General features: G+C 34.3%; 1 protein-coding gene across 6 annotated transcripts; it reads right to left on the bottom strand.

Moving 5' to 3' along the window:
- Window positions 1–2256: 2256 nt before the first annotated feature.
- Window positions 2257–10211, bottom strand: LOC132294232 (F-box protein CPR1-like). 6 transcript variants are annotated; one of them, XM_059792014.1, is made up of 2 exons: window positions 8654–10211; window positions 2257–4443 (listed from the first exon to the last, which is right to left on the bottom strand). In XM_059792014.1, exon 1 carries the CDS (start codon window positions 10043–10045, stop codon window positions 8804–8806), a length of 1242 nt encoding a protein of 413 aa, XP_059647997.1. In that variant the 5' UTR covers window positions 10046–10211; the 3' UTR covers window positions 2257–4443; window positions 8654–8803. The 6 variants fall into 6 exon arrangements, with proteins under 6 accessions (XP_059647997.1, XP_059647998.1, XP_059647994.1 ...); XM_059792015.1 differs by having other exon boundaries at window positions 8659–10211; XM_059792011.1 differs by lacking the exon at window positions 2257–4443 and adding an exon at window positions 5067–6169.
- Window positions 10212–13414: the final 3203 nt, after the last annotated feature.

Raw genomic sequence — 13414 nt, 5'->3', positions numbered from 1 at the left:
ATTACTTTTTAATATTAACAAAGATTTGCATATTCAATTATTAATTTGTCTTTGTTAGTAAGTACAGTAACACTTATTGTCCTTGTCCAATGGTTAGGTCTTAAGTTTGAAAAACATATCATATTTTACAGCAGAGGATGACTGTACTTAATAAGTGCTATCTGTACACATGATTCCAACTCTAGACTTTAATTTGGTATTTGTGATGTGTCCTTATGTAACAACTTATGGGCCTAAGCTTAAATGCACCATTTTGACTTCATCTACATGCCCACTTGACTCTCACCAAAAAAATAAAAAATAATAATGTCTTTGTTTGAGTTCTCTTTTTTTAATTTATTAAAAAAAAATTAACCTACTTGATCAAGCAAATTAGAGTAAAAAAAATTCAAATACAGACACATTTATTAAAAGAGCTAAACACTCTAGTAACTAACCATTATCATACGGAAAATGTGGCATTTAAGAATTTGGGACCTACAGGCACAAGATTCACGGGACATGACCGTAATACCAGAAGAACAAAATTTATATTAAACTTTGCGAATCTTGAAATAGTTGTGGCCCCTACTGAATATGGACTAAATACCTTTTTTTTGTACGTACATGATTTTCTATTTTTAAAAATAAAGTCTCTTGGCTGCTATACGGACTCACAAAATAAGGTAAGAGGAGACAATAATAAAAAATTTTAAGTAATTTTAAGGGGTCAATAGTAATATTTTAGGGATATGTAGCTGAAAAAGAGTAAATTAGTAAGGTATATTAGTAATAAAAAAAAAAATTCAGCGGGGCAATTGATGTAGGTCCATCCCAGGCTGCTACTAAGTATGAATAAATTTTTTTTTTTTAGACACCTCATTGACACATTTTGAACATTTGACTAATACTTTTAGGATATTTGTTCAAGACATTCTGCACATTTTACATAAAAATGGCAATAGAGTAGTTTGGAGTGGAGAATACCATCTCCATACCATACCTTTTTTAAATAACTATTCCCATCCCACTCCAAAACTAATTTATTAAATGGGATGAGGTGGGGCGTAAAATATTTTCGTAATTATATTATAAATCTAACAAAAGTAAGTGATGAAAATAAAATTTTAAAACATACTTCCGCATAATGCATGATGACAGTGGGAGCTAGTCTACACAGTTGAAAATTAAAATTTAAAACCACTTTCGCATGGTGCATGCATTAGTTGGTGGAAATTAAGAATACATGAGTTTCTTGTTTTAAATTTAAGAAAAATGTTTTCAAAACATGACTAATGATGCAACATTTAAATAAATAAATAAATAAATAAAAGATGTATGTTCACCTAGATGAATAAATTTTTCTATATTATTTTTCAAAATAAAATAAAAAAAAATTGCATATTCAATTATTAATTTGTCTTTGATAGCAAATATCACTTATTGTCCTTGTCGAGTGGTTAGTTCTTACCAGCATGACTGTACATAATAACTGTAATCGTACTTAACTGTACACATGAGTTCAAGTTTCCAACTCTAGACTTTACTTGGTATTTGTGATGTGTCCTCCTGCAACAGCTTATGGTCCTAAGCTTAAATGCACCATTTTGACTTCATCAACGTGCCCACATCTGATCAAAAAATAAAAAATAATAATATCCGTGTTCGAGTTGCCTTCCTTTGATTTGATAGAACAAACAAATTATAAAAAAAGAGATTCATATATAATCACATCAATTAAGAGAGTTGAACGCCCTACTAATTATGTCGCCAAATAATTACCACTAAAAAATGTGACATATAAGAATTTGGGACCTACAGGCATGAATGTAATACTAGAAGAACAAAATTTATACTCCATTTTAAACTGTGTGAACCTTGAAAGGGTCGTGGACCCTACTGAATGTGGAATAAATAGGTTTTTTTTTTTTTTTTTTTTTTTTTTTTTTGTACATACATGATTTTTTTTAAAATTCGTGTCCCTAAGCTGCTACTAAGTATGGATAATTTTTCTTATTTATTAAAATAACTATTCCGATCACAGTCCAAAACTAATTTATTAAACGTGATGGAGGTTGGGCGTAAAAAATTTATAATTGTATTATAAATCTAAAAAAAAAAAATCATATTTTATCAGCAACATATTCCTCTAAGAGCAATCACTTGGATAAAGATTAATTTGCAAAATTTGTACTTTTACATGCGTTCGTCATTAGATTATGTGTGTCAAATGTTTTTATTAGGCTTTAGCATCCCAACCCAGGCTCTCTTTTGCTAATTATAAAGAGAGAACTTTAGTAAAGAGGAGCACAATTCTCTTCTCAATTTTTAATATTTTTATTAGTTCCGGCAATAAATGAGCATAAGGAAAGAAAATGCGTAAGAAATGAAGTCATTTTGTTCATTCCAGCATCTCTATAAGTGTTTTTCGTATTTGTTTGAATTCAGATATCTTGTATGGACTACTAACATTGACAATGAATAGCTGATATGTGTTGTGAACTGATAATAGCTCGGATTATCAATTATGAGGATGAATGGGGGTTTAAGAGCGTGCAAAATAATTCCAAACGTTAAGTCTGTCTCTATCTCCCGTCTTCTCTTCTCTGCACCTCCACATAGGAGCCCCAGTATTCATGGATGCCTTTAATTAATTTACTAAACTGAATAGTGATCAGCTGGCATTACTCAATGACCTAGTTGGTAGAGCACTCAGCTCCCCGAGTGTGCTTACGTTCAATTTTCCTCTGTGATTTTCTTGTTGATGCTGTTGCTTTCTTGACATTTGAGTTGGAACAAATCACTCCATAGTGGGGTGGGGAGGCCGCCCTTCCTGGGTCCTTGGGGATTAGTCGGGGCGAAGCCTTGGTATCCGGGTCATCCAAAAAAAAAATCCAGAAAAGCAATGACTTTTAAGAATCCAGAAAAGCAGAAACAGTAAGGATTCTAAACATAGAAAGGACAATTACCAACTTATAAGATCATAAGGAAAAAAAAAACAAAAAAAAAAAATTCATCTTAAGGCATGCATCAACAATGTTAACAAAAGATGGCCATAAATCATCCCTATTAACAATCCGGGGGAAATCACATTGTCTAATCACTCAGTAAAGAAGATCACATATAAATTCCAAGTTTCAGCTAAAGTTATCCTCTGTAACTTTACTAATACTCGAATGGTACTAATACTCGTCATCTACTAATACTGTAACTTTCTTGTTTCACACACACACAAAGTGACATTTAGATTCAAAATGGGAACATTAACCTCATAAGACCAGAAAAATGGGAACTCTGGTTCCTTTTCATGTGTTTGCAATGTGCTCTGCTTTGTGCTGAAGGAAATTCTGAAATCTAATTGCAATATGGAGAAAAGGGGAATGTAATCACTCAAGACATGCATTTTAAGAGGAACTTCTGTAAAATTGTACAATTAGTTCAATTCAAGTATGAAAAATCCAATTTTAAACCAGGCTTGGCCAATGGACATATGACTGTGGTGGTGATATCTAAACTTGGCTAGGGTTAGCTGGTGACACTCCTAATTATGTAGTCCATGCAAAAATATGTTGATAACCTAAAACTCATAAACAACCTACACTGGAACATGTTTTGACAGCAATGCATATACATATAGTGATCATCAGAAAATCCACTTATTAAACAATTTACAATGTTATTGGTAAATGGTGTCCTTGGACATGAACTCTAAAAGGTAAAGGCTGTTTCAGCCTCTGCAACATCCATAAATAACATATCGCTTGATTCTTTTTAGATAGTTTCAACAATAAAGCTTAAAATCACTAAATTCATGCATCCTATCAAATCTAAGAAAACTATTTGCATTACATTTTTACATTTTTCATTCTTCCTCGATGCTTTAATTTAGTCCACAATGAAAATTTCACATACAATATATTTGAGCAGACAGACAATAATGAAACACTAGAGGATGAGCTTTATCTTCAATATTGTTAATGCATGGGTTGAAGTGTTGAACACAACGAAGTTGCATTTATAGAAGAGAATTGATCTCAAATATAAAGCGCACAGCCAATACAAATTCCAATGGAAACATGGCATCAAAGAGCACTAGAGGATGAGCTTTATCTTCAATATTGTCAGAAAAGAATTCGATTGATAAAATGGTTCATTCAAATACCAATGGTTAATAAAGAATACTAGTGATTCACGCACCAAGAGTGATAAATCAATATATGGCATAAGGTTTACCAAATCATAGTTGGTCTTGCACTTTGCTATAGGTTTAACAGACAACATACGTAGAAATTAAACAAGATCATATTTACTTAGAGAAGCAATAATTTTAGAACAATTATTGTATGTAACGTAATACCCTTGCCTAAGCTTCCCAAGCATGAATTACCACCACTTTCTCGTGTCCGATAAGTACTAAAAGCCTGAGCTTCCAGCAGTGCCTACATATCCTGAACTTCCCAAATCCTGAGTTGCCAACGATACCAAAGTCAGAAGCACAAAAATCGCATGAGAAGATGATTCATGCAATTCTGGTAAGTTATGTTTTAATGCACTGCTCCTGATGTGTTTAAATTACATGTGAATTTCATTTGAATCAACCCAAAACGCAAGCAATCACTAGACGAGCATACAAGCCTATTCTCTGCTACATTGGTCAAGAAATCACTACACAAACATGCAAACCTTCTCTCTTCTACATTGGTTTTGATGCTAGTTCAATGTACCCTTTGTATAATTAAGATTATCTATGTTATCCTCATTACTTGTATGACCTCGGGGTGGTTAGAATTTCCGCTACACATCAAAATCAAACAAGACCTTACAAAAGTGCTATAGTGTTAATTCGAGTGAACCATGCTGCAACAATATTGTTGATGCAACGAGTAGGATATGTAAAAATATCCAAATCCAACCCCAAATTGGATTTGGATATATATCCAAAATTTTGCTAAATTGAATTTAGACAAGGAGGAGGTCATTGTCTAGCCAATATATCCAAAAATTTTGAAATAAAACATAGAGTCAAATACAATATCTAATATAATAAACAAAATAAATAAAATAGAAATAAATAACATTGAAAGCACTCGAGGATGAACTTTATCTTCATTATTGTCATAAAAAGAATTTCTGCCTTCATGAATATAATTCATTCCATCATTCATGCTCCAAGAGTCTAGTACATCTCACTATAATCTAGGCTTTTAACTGCATATATATCCAATATTTAGATTACATACGAAAGGTAATTTACTCCCAGAATAGGACATTTACTCTTCAATATGTCTTTGACATTTACTCTTCAATATGTCTTTCTTCTACTTTCCCCCTTACTCTCTACTTCCGATTTGCGAGTATGAGGAGCCAAGTTTCAAATTGATGTTGCCTAACTGCAGCAACGGCTATAGATCATCATCCAAAAGCACATCTGATGCAGATTTAATTTCGACACTTACATCTAATTCAGAGTCAATATATTTTAACTAAACAAAAACAAATGCGACAGCAATGAACACAAGTCTAATATCATTTACGAGAAAAAGAAAAAGAAAAAAAGTCTAATTTCGCTGAAAGACATCTGCTTTGAGCATTACAAAAATTTGGTACTTTAAATAAATAAACACACACACACACACTAGGAAACAAAGGAAGCATAAATAAACAGAACCTTTCGGACAGCCCCAGGAATATCATCCCAACAAAAAAAAGGATTCACTCACCTTATGAGCTGCATAATTAGACTTCAAAAGTTAATCGCTTTGTCCAATACCTCATTTTGCTACTATCCATCGTCCGTATGCGACAACAATCTTCCAGTGGATTATAATCAAAATAAAAAACATGACTCAGTCTACTTATAGCCAAAATAAAAAAATAAAAATAAACATAAAGAGTAATTCCCCCAACACGAAAATACATGGATGGCTTTGTTGAGCACCATCTGGCAGCAATATCTTCAAAAGCTTCAATACCCAATTTGAAACGCAGAGAGTGTAAACATAAACCCTCGGTGAAACATCCTTAACTGCAGTCCAATAGGCAGCTCTGTTCATGAATACAGGTGGCCAAAAGTCAAAAGTTTCACATAAACCATCGGTGAAACATTCCGCTGCACACACATCAATTTTGTCCCTCCCATCAATCCCTGAGCACTTGGCTCACCCGGGCCTACATGCCAGTCACTCTTGGCCTGCATGCCCGACTCAAAATTAAACCCGACCAAAGGCACAATTATAGCCGACAAAGCAAAAACATCAGTCTGGAAACTCCCGGAAAAGCTAGAAATAATTCCGGACATCCCAAAACACATTCTCCGCATGTCATTTAGCACATAAGAGCACATAGAAAAGGGAAAGAAAATCGGAAATAGAAAACCGGTCTTTACAGGCCCACAGTGGTTGGTAATTTCATTTAGTAAAATATATACTTTTTAAACTCATTGTTTATGTTTCTTAAAGCACAATATATCAGAAGTAATAGTTGAGACCATCCTTTGCATTGCGTAAATGAATAAAATGGGCTCTCAGCTTGATATTAAAGCTATAATAAATAAAGAAGCATTGTGTTTTCCTTCGATGAAGAAATTTTCGACCGTTAATGCTCTCGTGTCTAAATAAACTACATCCTTTTCATGTGTTTGCAATTTGCTTGCTTTGGAACGTAATCACTCAAAACATTAATTTTAAGAGGAACTTCTACAAAATTACACTATTAGTTCAATACAAGAATGAAAAATCCGATCTTTAACAATGCTTGGTCAATGGACACACAAGCACATGTAGTGCACTGCTGTGGTGATATCTATTCTTCGCTAGGGATAGCTGGGTGCAGTGTTGTTAAAGGCGCGCCTAAGCTCAAGGCGCAGGTCTACTAGGTGCACGCCTCGGTTATGCCTTGTCCTGCGCACCTCACTGATTTTTTTTTTTAAAAAAAACTATGATTATTCTATTTCTTAAGCCAAAAAGGATACTTTTGGCAACTCAATAAACAAATAAGAAAGCCCAAGCGTACGAGATAAGAAACTTTTGTTCAAAAGAATAAACAAAAAAGAAAGTCCAAGAGAAAGTGTCAACCAAACAGAGAAGAAGTAAGAACGTGAGACGAACGGCGAAGCCACGTCAGTTCTTTCTTACTTCTCTCTCCTTTCTTCTCCTCTACTCCTCTCTTCTTATCCTTGTTTACACCTCTCTCTATCTAGTTCTCTCTTCTTATCTTTGTTTTTTTTTTTTGGTGGGGGGGGGGGGGGGGGGGGGGCTATGTTTTTTCTTTTCTTTTCTTGTTAACAGTTTTTTTAGTTAACAAATTTATTTATTTTTGAGCTTTGTTTTGCCATTCAAAAAAAACAAATTTTGCTTTGCCTTTCAAGAAAACAAATTTGTGTTATGCTTTATGATTGTTGGATGCTTGTTTAGTTGATGGATTTACTTTTTTATATTTGATATTAATTTTTAGAGTATTGATATGACTTATAAGATATGAATGTTTTTATGGTAGTTTAAATTTTCAATTGTGCGCCTCACTTCACTCACACACGCGCCTCGTGCCTAGGCTCCAAAGGACCTCTAGCACCTTGGGCCTTTAATAACACTGGCTGGGTGACACTCCTAATTACATAGTGCAGGCAAATATATTGATCACCCAAAACTTATGTGGGTGACACTACATACAGCAATGCAAATAAAGTGATCATCTGGAATCAACTTAAACAATTTACAATGTTATGGGTAAATGGTGTCCTTACTCTTTGCACATGGAACTCTAAAAGATTTAAGTCTATTTCAGCCTCTGCAACCTCCAAAACGCGCATAGCACTTGTTTCTTTTTAGATACCTTTCAAAATAAAGTTTAAAATTACAAAGTGCATGCATCCTATCAAGCTAAGAAAACTATTCGCTTTACATTTCTAGAAGAGGACATTATTCATTATTCCTCAATGCTTCTGCAGGGAAACCAAGTTGAAGGTTATAGTTTAGTCCCTAAAGCAAATATTCTGTTCTTGACATAAAATATATTTGAGCAGCTAAAGCCAGTAATGGAACACTAAGACATGAATTGTGGTTTCACTTGGAGATCAATACTACCAACTTGTTAATGCATGGGTTGAACACAATAAAGTGGCATTTGAAGAAGAGTAACTCATGAAAAATAAAGCACACTGCCCAATACAAATTTCAATCGAAAGACGGCGTCAAAGAGCACTAGAGGATGAGATTTATCTTCAATATTGTTAGAAAATAATTTGAATGATAAAATGATTCATCCAAATACCAATGGTTAATAAAGAATGCTAGTTATTCATGCTCCAAGAGTAAGTGATGAATCGGTAGTATATTGCATAAGGTATACTACACCATAGTTCGTTTTGCACTTTGTGCCGGCCCTAATAGACAACATACTATTATCTGCATATGGTAATTCAACTAGATCATATGTACTTGGAGATGCAATAAATGTAACACACTGTATTGCAGACATAAACAAACCAAATTTCAAATTAATGCTGGCCACCGTAGCAATGACAAATATCATAGTTCAAAATGAGAAGTCTGATGCAGATTTAATTTTGATATTTATATCTGCCTTCGAGTCAATGTATTCACTAAAAAAATAAAAAGAAAAAGGTGCAGCAATAGACACAAGTCTAATTATATGACAAAATGAGTTAAAAAATTACCTCACCTCTCTTTCTGCACTTAGCTGGTTCCTTTAATTTTTAGCTTCAAGCCACTCCTCAAAGTCCATGCTTCTTGAGATGTTCCTTGTAAATAGCTGCATCACAAGCATCTGCTAGCATTTTTGTTTTTTCTTTTTCTTTTTCTGCTAGCTATAATTCACTATCAAGTGGAAAAAGACACTCTGCACCATCAAGTTGAATTAAACTCTCCACGTAAAAATATGCAGACAAATTCCATAAAAATGAATGGATTCCAAGATCCTTAGCTCTTTGGGTCTCAAAGTTATAAGATACCAGATCTTTCTTGCGGTTTATTTGTAGCAGTTCACCACTCTTTCTCAGACCAAACAGGTTATAAGGTGTGTCATGGAAATTAACGGTAAATTGTTTTGTCCAAGAACCCAATTTGCCACACTCCTTTGTCCATATGTCACACCTTTCATTCAGTGCAAAACGATAATATCGGAAAAAACACAGTGATTCCCCCAACACTGGATAAAAATGGCGAGCACCAGGCAAAACTTCATCCCACAAATCTGGGCCATAAGGAGAATAATGTCGAGCACCATCGGGCAGCATTACCTCGTCAAAAACTTCATCCCCCAAATCAAAACGCACAAGTAAACAACAATTACCCTCATCAGTTCTCTTTACTGCAACCCAATACGCAGCTCCATTCACGATTGCAGGTCTATTACCAATAAAATCATACGCAGGGGCAACATCAATTCTTTTCCAAGAGTCCGTGCTTAGACTATAAACCTCAGTTAGGAATTGACTTTTATAGGGCAATGGTTTATAAATATCATCCCTCAAGCACAAAATCCTCACAACCTTGTAATCATTAACTCCGGGGAGGAACCCAAATGCCAGATGGGCTAGATAGGTGCGAAGATAATCCAAATTGGGGTCGATAATTAGAGAATTAGGAAGGGTTTTTAGTTTTCTAAGTGCTGGGTTCCATAAGCGTATTGTTTCTTCATTAGACAAGCATACGAGGCCATTACAGGACCCGTACATCGTTAAAGATTGTTTGAGGATGTGTGAGGGAAGCTGAGGTTCAAAATACTGGTGAAAAGATTCATCATCATAACGTATTGAGTAACGGTCAATTCTTGTAAGTTCAGATTTGTAGCTTAGGATGATGTGAGTGCTTTGGCTTGAAGTTTTGAGATGTGCTTGAATGAAGGCAGGGTCAATAATTAGAGAGTACCATGATTTGCAAACTGACCTGAATCGGAGTAGTGATTTTACCGACAGTCTGACGAGGATCTGAATCAAGATTTCTTCAGGGATATGGCAAAGATTCGAGTTTGACTCTGCTCTGCTCATCCTTGCCATTTTGTTTTCCTCCGCTGCTGCTGCTGCAGTGCTGCGAAGTGGGCAATACATGAAAACCCTAGATTTTGATAATACAGGTAAGAAGCGTTTGCCTCTATATATATTGAATTCAGAGCGAATCAAAATTGATCCGATTCGAATTCCATAAAGGGTTTGTTTGGTTAGCAGATAGAAACTGAAAATATTTAAATTTGTTAGGAACTTTTTTTTTTTTTTTTTTTTTTTTTTAAAGGTAAAGATATTTGTTAGGAATTTGGTTAGACTAGAAGAGAATAATTTTTTAAAAAGTAATTTTCTTGCAAAGATTTTGAATTTTCCTCAAAATTTTTCTAACATAAAACCTAAGGAACTTTCTCATGAAAGCCGTGTTGTTATTATTCGAATATTCAATTTCGAAAACTCTATTGGAAAAGATTTATTTTTCTGTTTAAAACATTTAGGCTTTGTAAAATATTTTTTAAAAAATATTATTTTATTTGTTGGTAGTTGGTTGTGATAAAATATTTTTTTTAAAAAAATTTACTAAAACTTAACAAAAATAACTTACTCATCAACTTTTGGATAAATTATTTTACATATCCCACAAATTCAACCTCAATTTCATTTAAATATTTATCAAATACTAAAAAATATTTTACCTGAAAAAATATATATATATATTTTACATCCAAACAAATTGAGGAAAAAAAAGAAATCGCCAAACAAAACAATTAGGAAAAAGGAGAGAATTCAGAAGGGAAAAAGAAAAGAGTAAAAATAAAGTATTTAACTTTTGGATAATACTTAGGTCCTCACTAGTGAGGATGTACACTATCTTCATCATTTATGTGGTCCAAAGAAAAGAAAATACGTCATCTTTTATTAAAAAGGTCAAAAAAATAAAATAAATCGGATCCTATCTTAATGAGATATGATAAGGTGGGTTCAGCAATTTATGTGGTTCTCTCTCATTTCCGGCACTTCCTTCAACCCTATCTCTCCACTATCTTCTTCTTCTCGGGCTTCTAGTCCTATATATCATCATTTAATTGGCAAGAATATTCGAAGGATGTGATACCCTCGGATCTTCGAATGCAGGTTGGCCAGTCCCACGCTTGAACGCCCGAGGATATAAAAAACAAATAGCAATAATCGAATACAAGAAACAAACATGATAAAAAGAAATAAATAAAATTACTGAAAGAAAATTAAAACGATGATCCATTAATGAAATCCTAAGAATAAATTTTTATAAATAAGAAAATATTCTTATACATCCAATCCTCCATCACCAATACAACTCGGGAATCCATACCATGTGGACCCCTAGAAAATCCCAACTGAACAAGTGACTATATCAGAACACTGAAATATAAAGAAAACTTCTATGTAAATAATCCGGAAGAGTGAAGTAGACGATCCTTGCTCAGGACGAACAATCACTACTCCTGACGAATACCTGAAAAATAAGGGTAGGTCAGGCTCATAAACAAGTTCTATTCTAATTACAGTCCAAGCAGAGACCCGATACGCTCCGTAAATATGTATATATATATCCACACTACAGGACACTCACTGGACTACAGGCCAGTCTCAACCTGACTAGTAGGCAGCATGCAAAACGCACCTGGAGTGGGCATGAGTACCTAGACCAAGTAGGGTACACATCAAACCGTCATAGCCAGTTATGCATCCCACTGTATATACGCACCCTAACCATCGACTCTGAGACTCAAGTTCATATCAAGGTACCATAATCATATATATATAATATCCTTCCTAATGCAGAACATAAAAACAAACATCCAATATGCCATTCAACTGTTTTAATTGACCTGACATGAATATATTTCAGAATAGGTAGGAGTTAGCGTTTTGATCTAATCCATACCTAATATATCGCCGTCCCATACCGGTGCATATAATCCACAATCAATCCAATAATTGATAAAATAGATAAAGTAGTTCATCAATTTAAAATCCAGAATAACATCCATGTAATTGACAGAACATAATTTAATAGTTCATCAATTTCAATCCAGAATAATATCCATGTAATTGACAGAACAGAATTTAATAGTTCATCAATTCAAATCCAGAATAAGCATAATGAAATCTAATAAGTATATGACCCTATTATGCATCCAATACAATTTTAAAAATCCCGTCCCAGTCATTTAAGTTGCTAAAATTAGATTAAGCAATTAAATCCTCCTATCCGTTAACATTATGCAAAATTGTTCAAACTTTGATACTGTTCAATCCATTAACATATAGACATTAATTATGAAATATGGGGTTCTAATATATCATGAAACAAGGTTTAGAATCCTTAATAATAACCCAGAACAGTCCAGGAACTCCAAAAATATCAAAATTGTACCCAAAACCAAGTCCAGTACACCTTTATGCATGAGAGCTTGCTCTTAACTAATGGGAGCCGGCTCCCCTACCTTGGGAGCCGGCTCTGTGACTTAAGGAGCCGGCTCCCTCAATCCATAGAGTCGGTTCTCTCTCTCACAAAGAGCCGTGGCCAAAAAATCTTAGGGAGCCGGCTCTGTCCTTACTTCTCGTTATCATCTTTGCCTCCGATGACGTAAAATAACCTTCTATAATGTTTTATTTAAGTTCCTAGAGGTCCAACAATGTCCCGTATCATCCAGAATAACACATAAACTCAACATGCATCAGTACAAGATGTAAAACAGAATATGAAACAATTTGAGCAGTAATTAAATTTCAATTAATCAACACATAGAATACAGTTTAAAACCCGAATTAACATGCATACTTAATCATTATTAATATCCATTTAGTTCCTGGAGACTACCTAGGCATGCACAGAACACAGGTCAAAGGAAAAGAGCAAGAAATAGAACTTGCCTCTAGGTTTCGAATTAAAACCTTTAACCGTCCTTTGTCTAGACTTTCTGGCGACCTCTGATTGTCGTTAACTCCTTTGTTGCCCTAGGTTCAACCAACGAGCAAGCCTCAATAGCCTCTCCTTGGTTCAGCCCCTTGTTCCCAGCCAAACCCATATTATTCCTTTCAGTTTTCTCTCAAACCTCTCTATAATTCTCTCTGCCTCCATTGCTCCGTGAATATGGTTGTGGTACCCCTCGGATCCAAGACACGGGTTGATCAGGCCCAGGGCCAAACCCGAGGGATATCGAACAATTAATATTTATAACGAACACAGATTACAAAATGAAATAAGAATTAAAATTTTAAGAGCCGAAAGAAACTAAAATAGAAAATCCTTAAATAATTAAATACTTAAATCCGATAATCCAAAACTCCATAATTTGAACAACTTGGGAATCTATCTCTAGTGGACCCCTAATAAAAGCTCCAAACTGTATGAAAGTAAAACTGAAGATAAAATCCAAATTTAACATCTGGAAATAAGTCCTACATCGTCGGTAGAGAGAATAGAAACCT

The sequence above is a fragment of the Cornus florida genome, unplaced genomic scaffold (assembly GCF_030987335.1).
Source record: "Cornus florida cultivar Cherokee Brave unplaced genomic scaffold, ASM3098733v1 CherokeeBrave_3.0.0_Hap2_Chr02, whole genome shotgun sequence".
Classification (NCBI taxonomy): Eukaryota; Viridiplantae; Streptophyta; class Magnoliopsida; order Cornales; family Cornaceae; genus Cornus; species Cornus florida.
This window is presented reverse-complemented; position numbering and strand designations above follow the sequence as displayed.

Coding starts and splice junctions, on each gene's coding strand:
- LOC132294232 (XM_059792014.1), bottom strand. CDS start 10,045: ATGTATTGCCCACTTCGCAGCACTGCAGCAGCAGCAGCGGAGGAAAAC.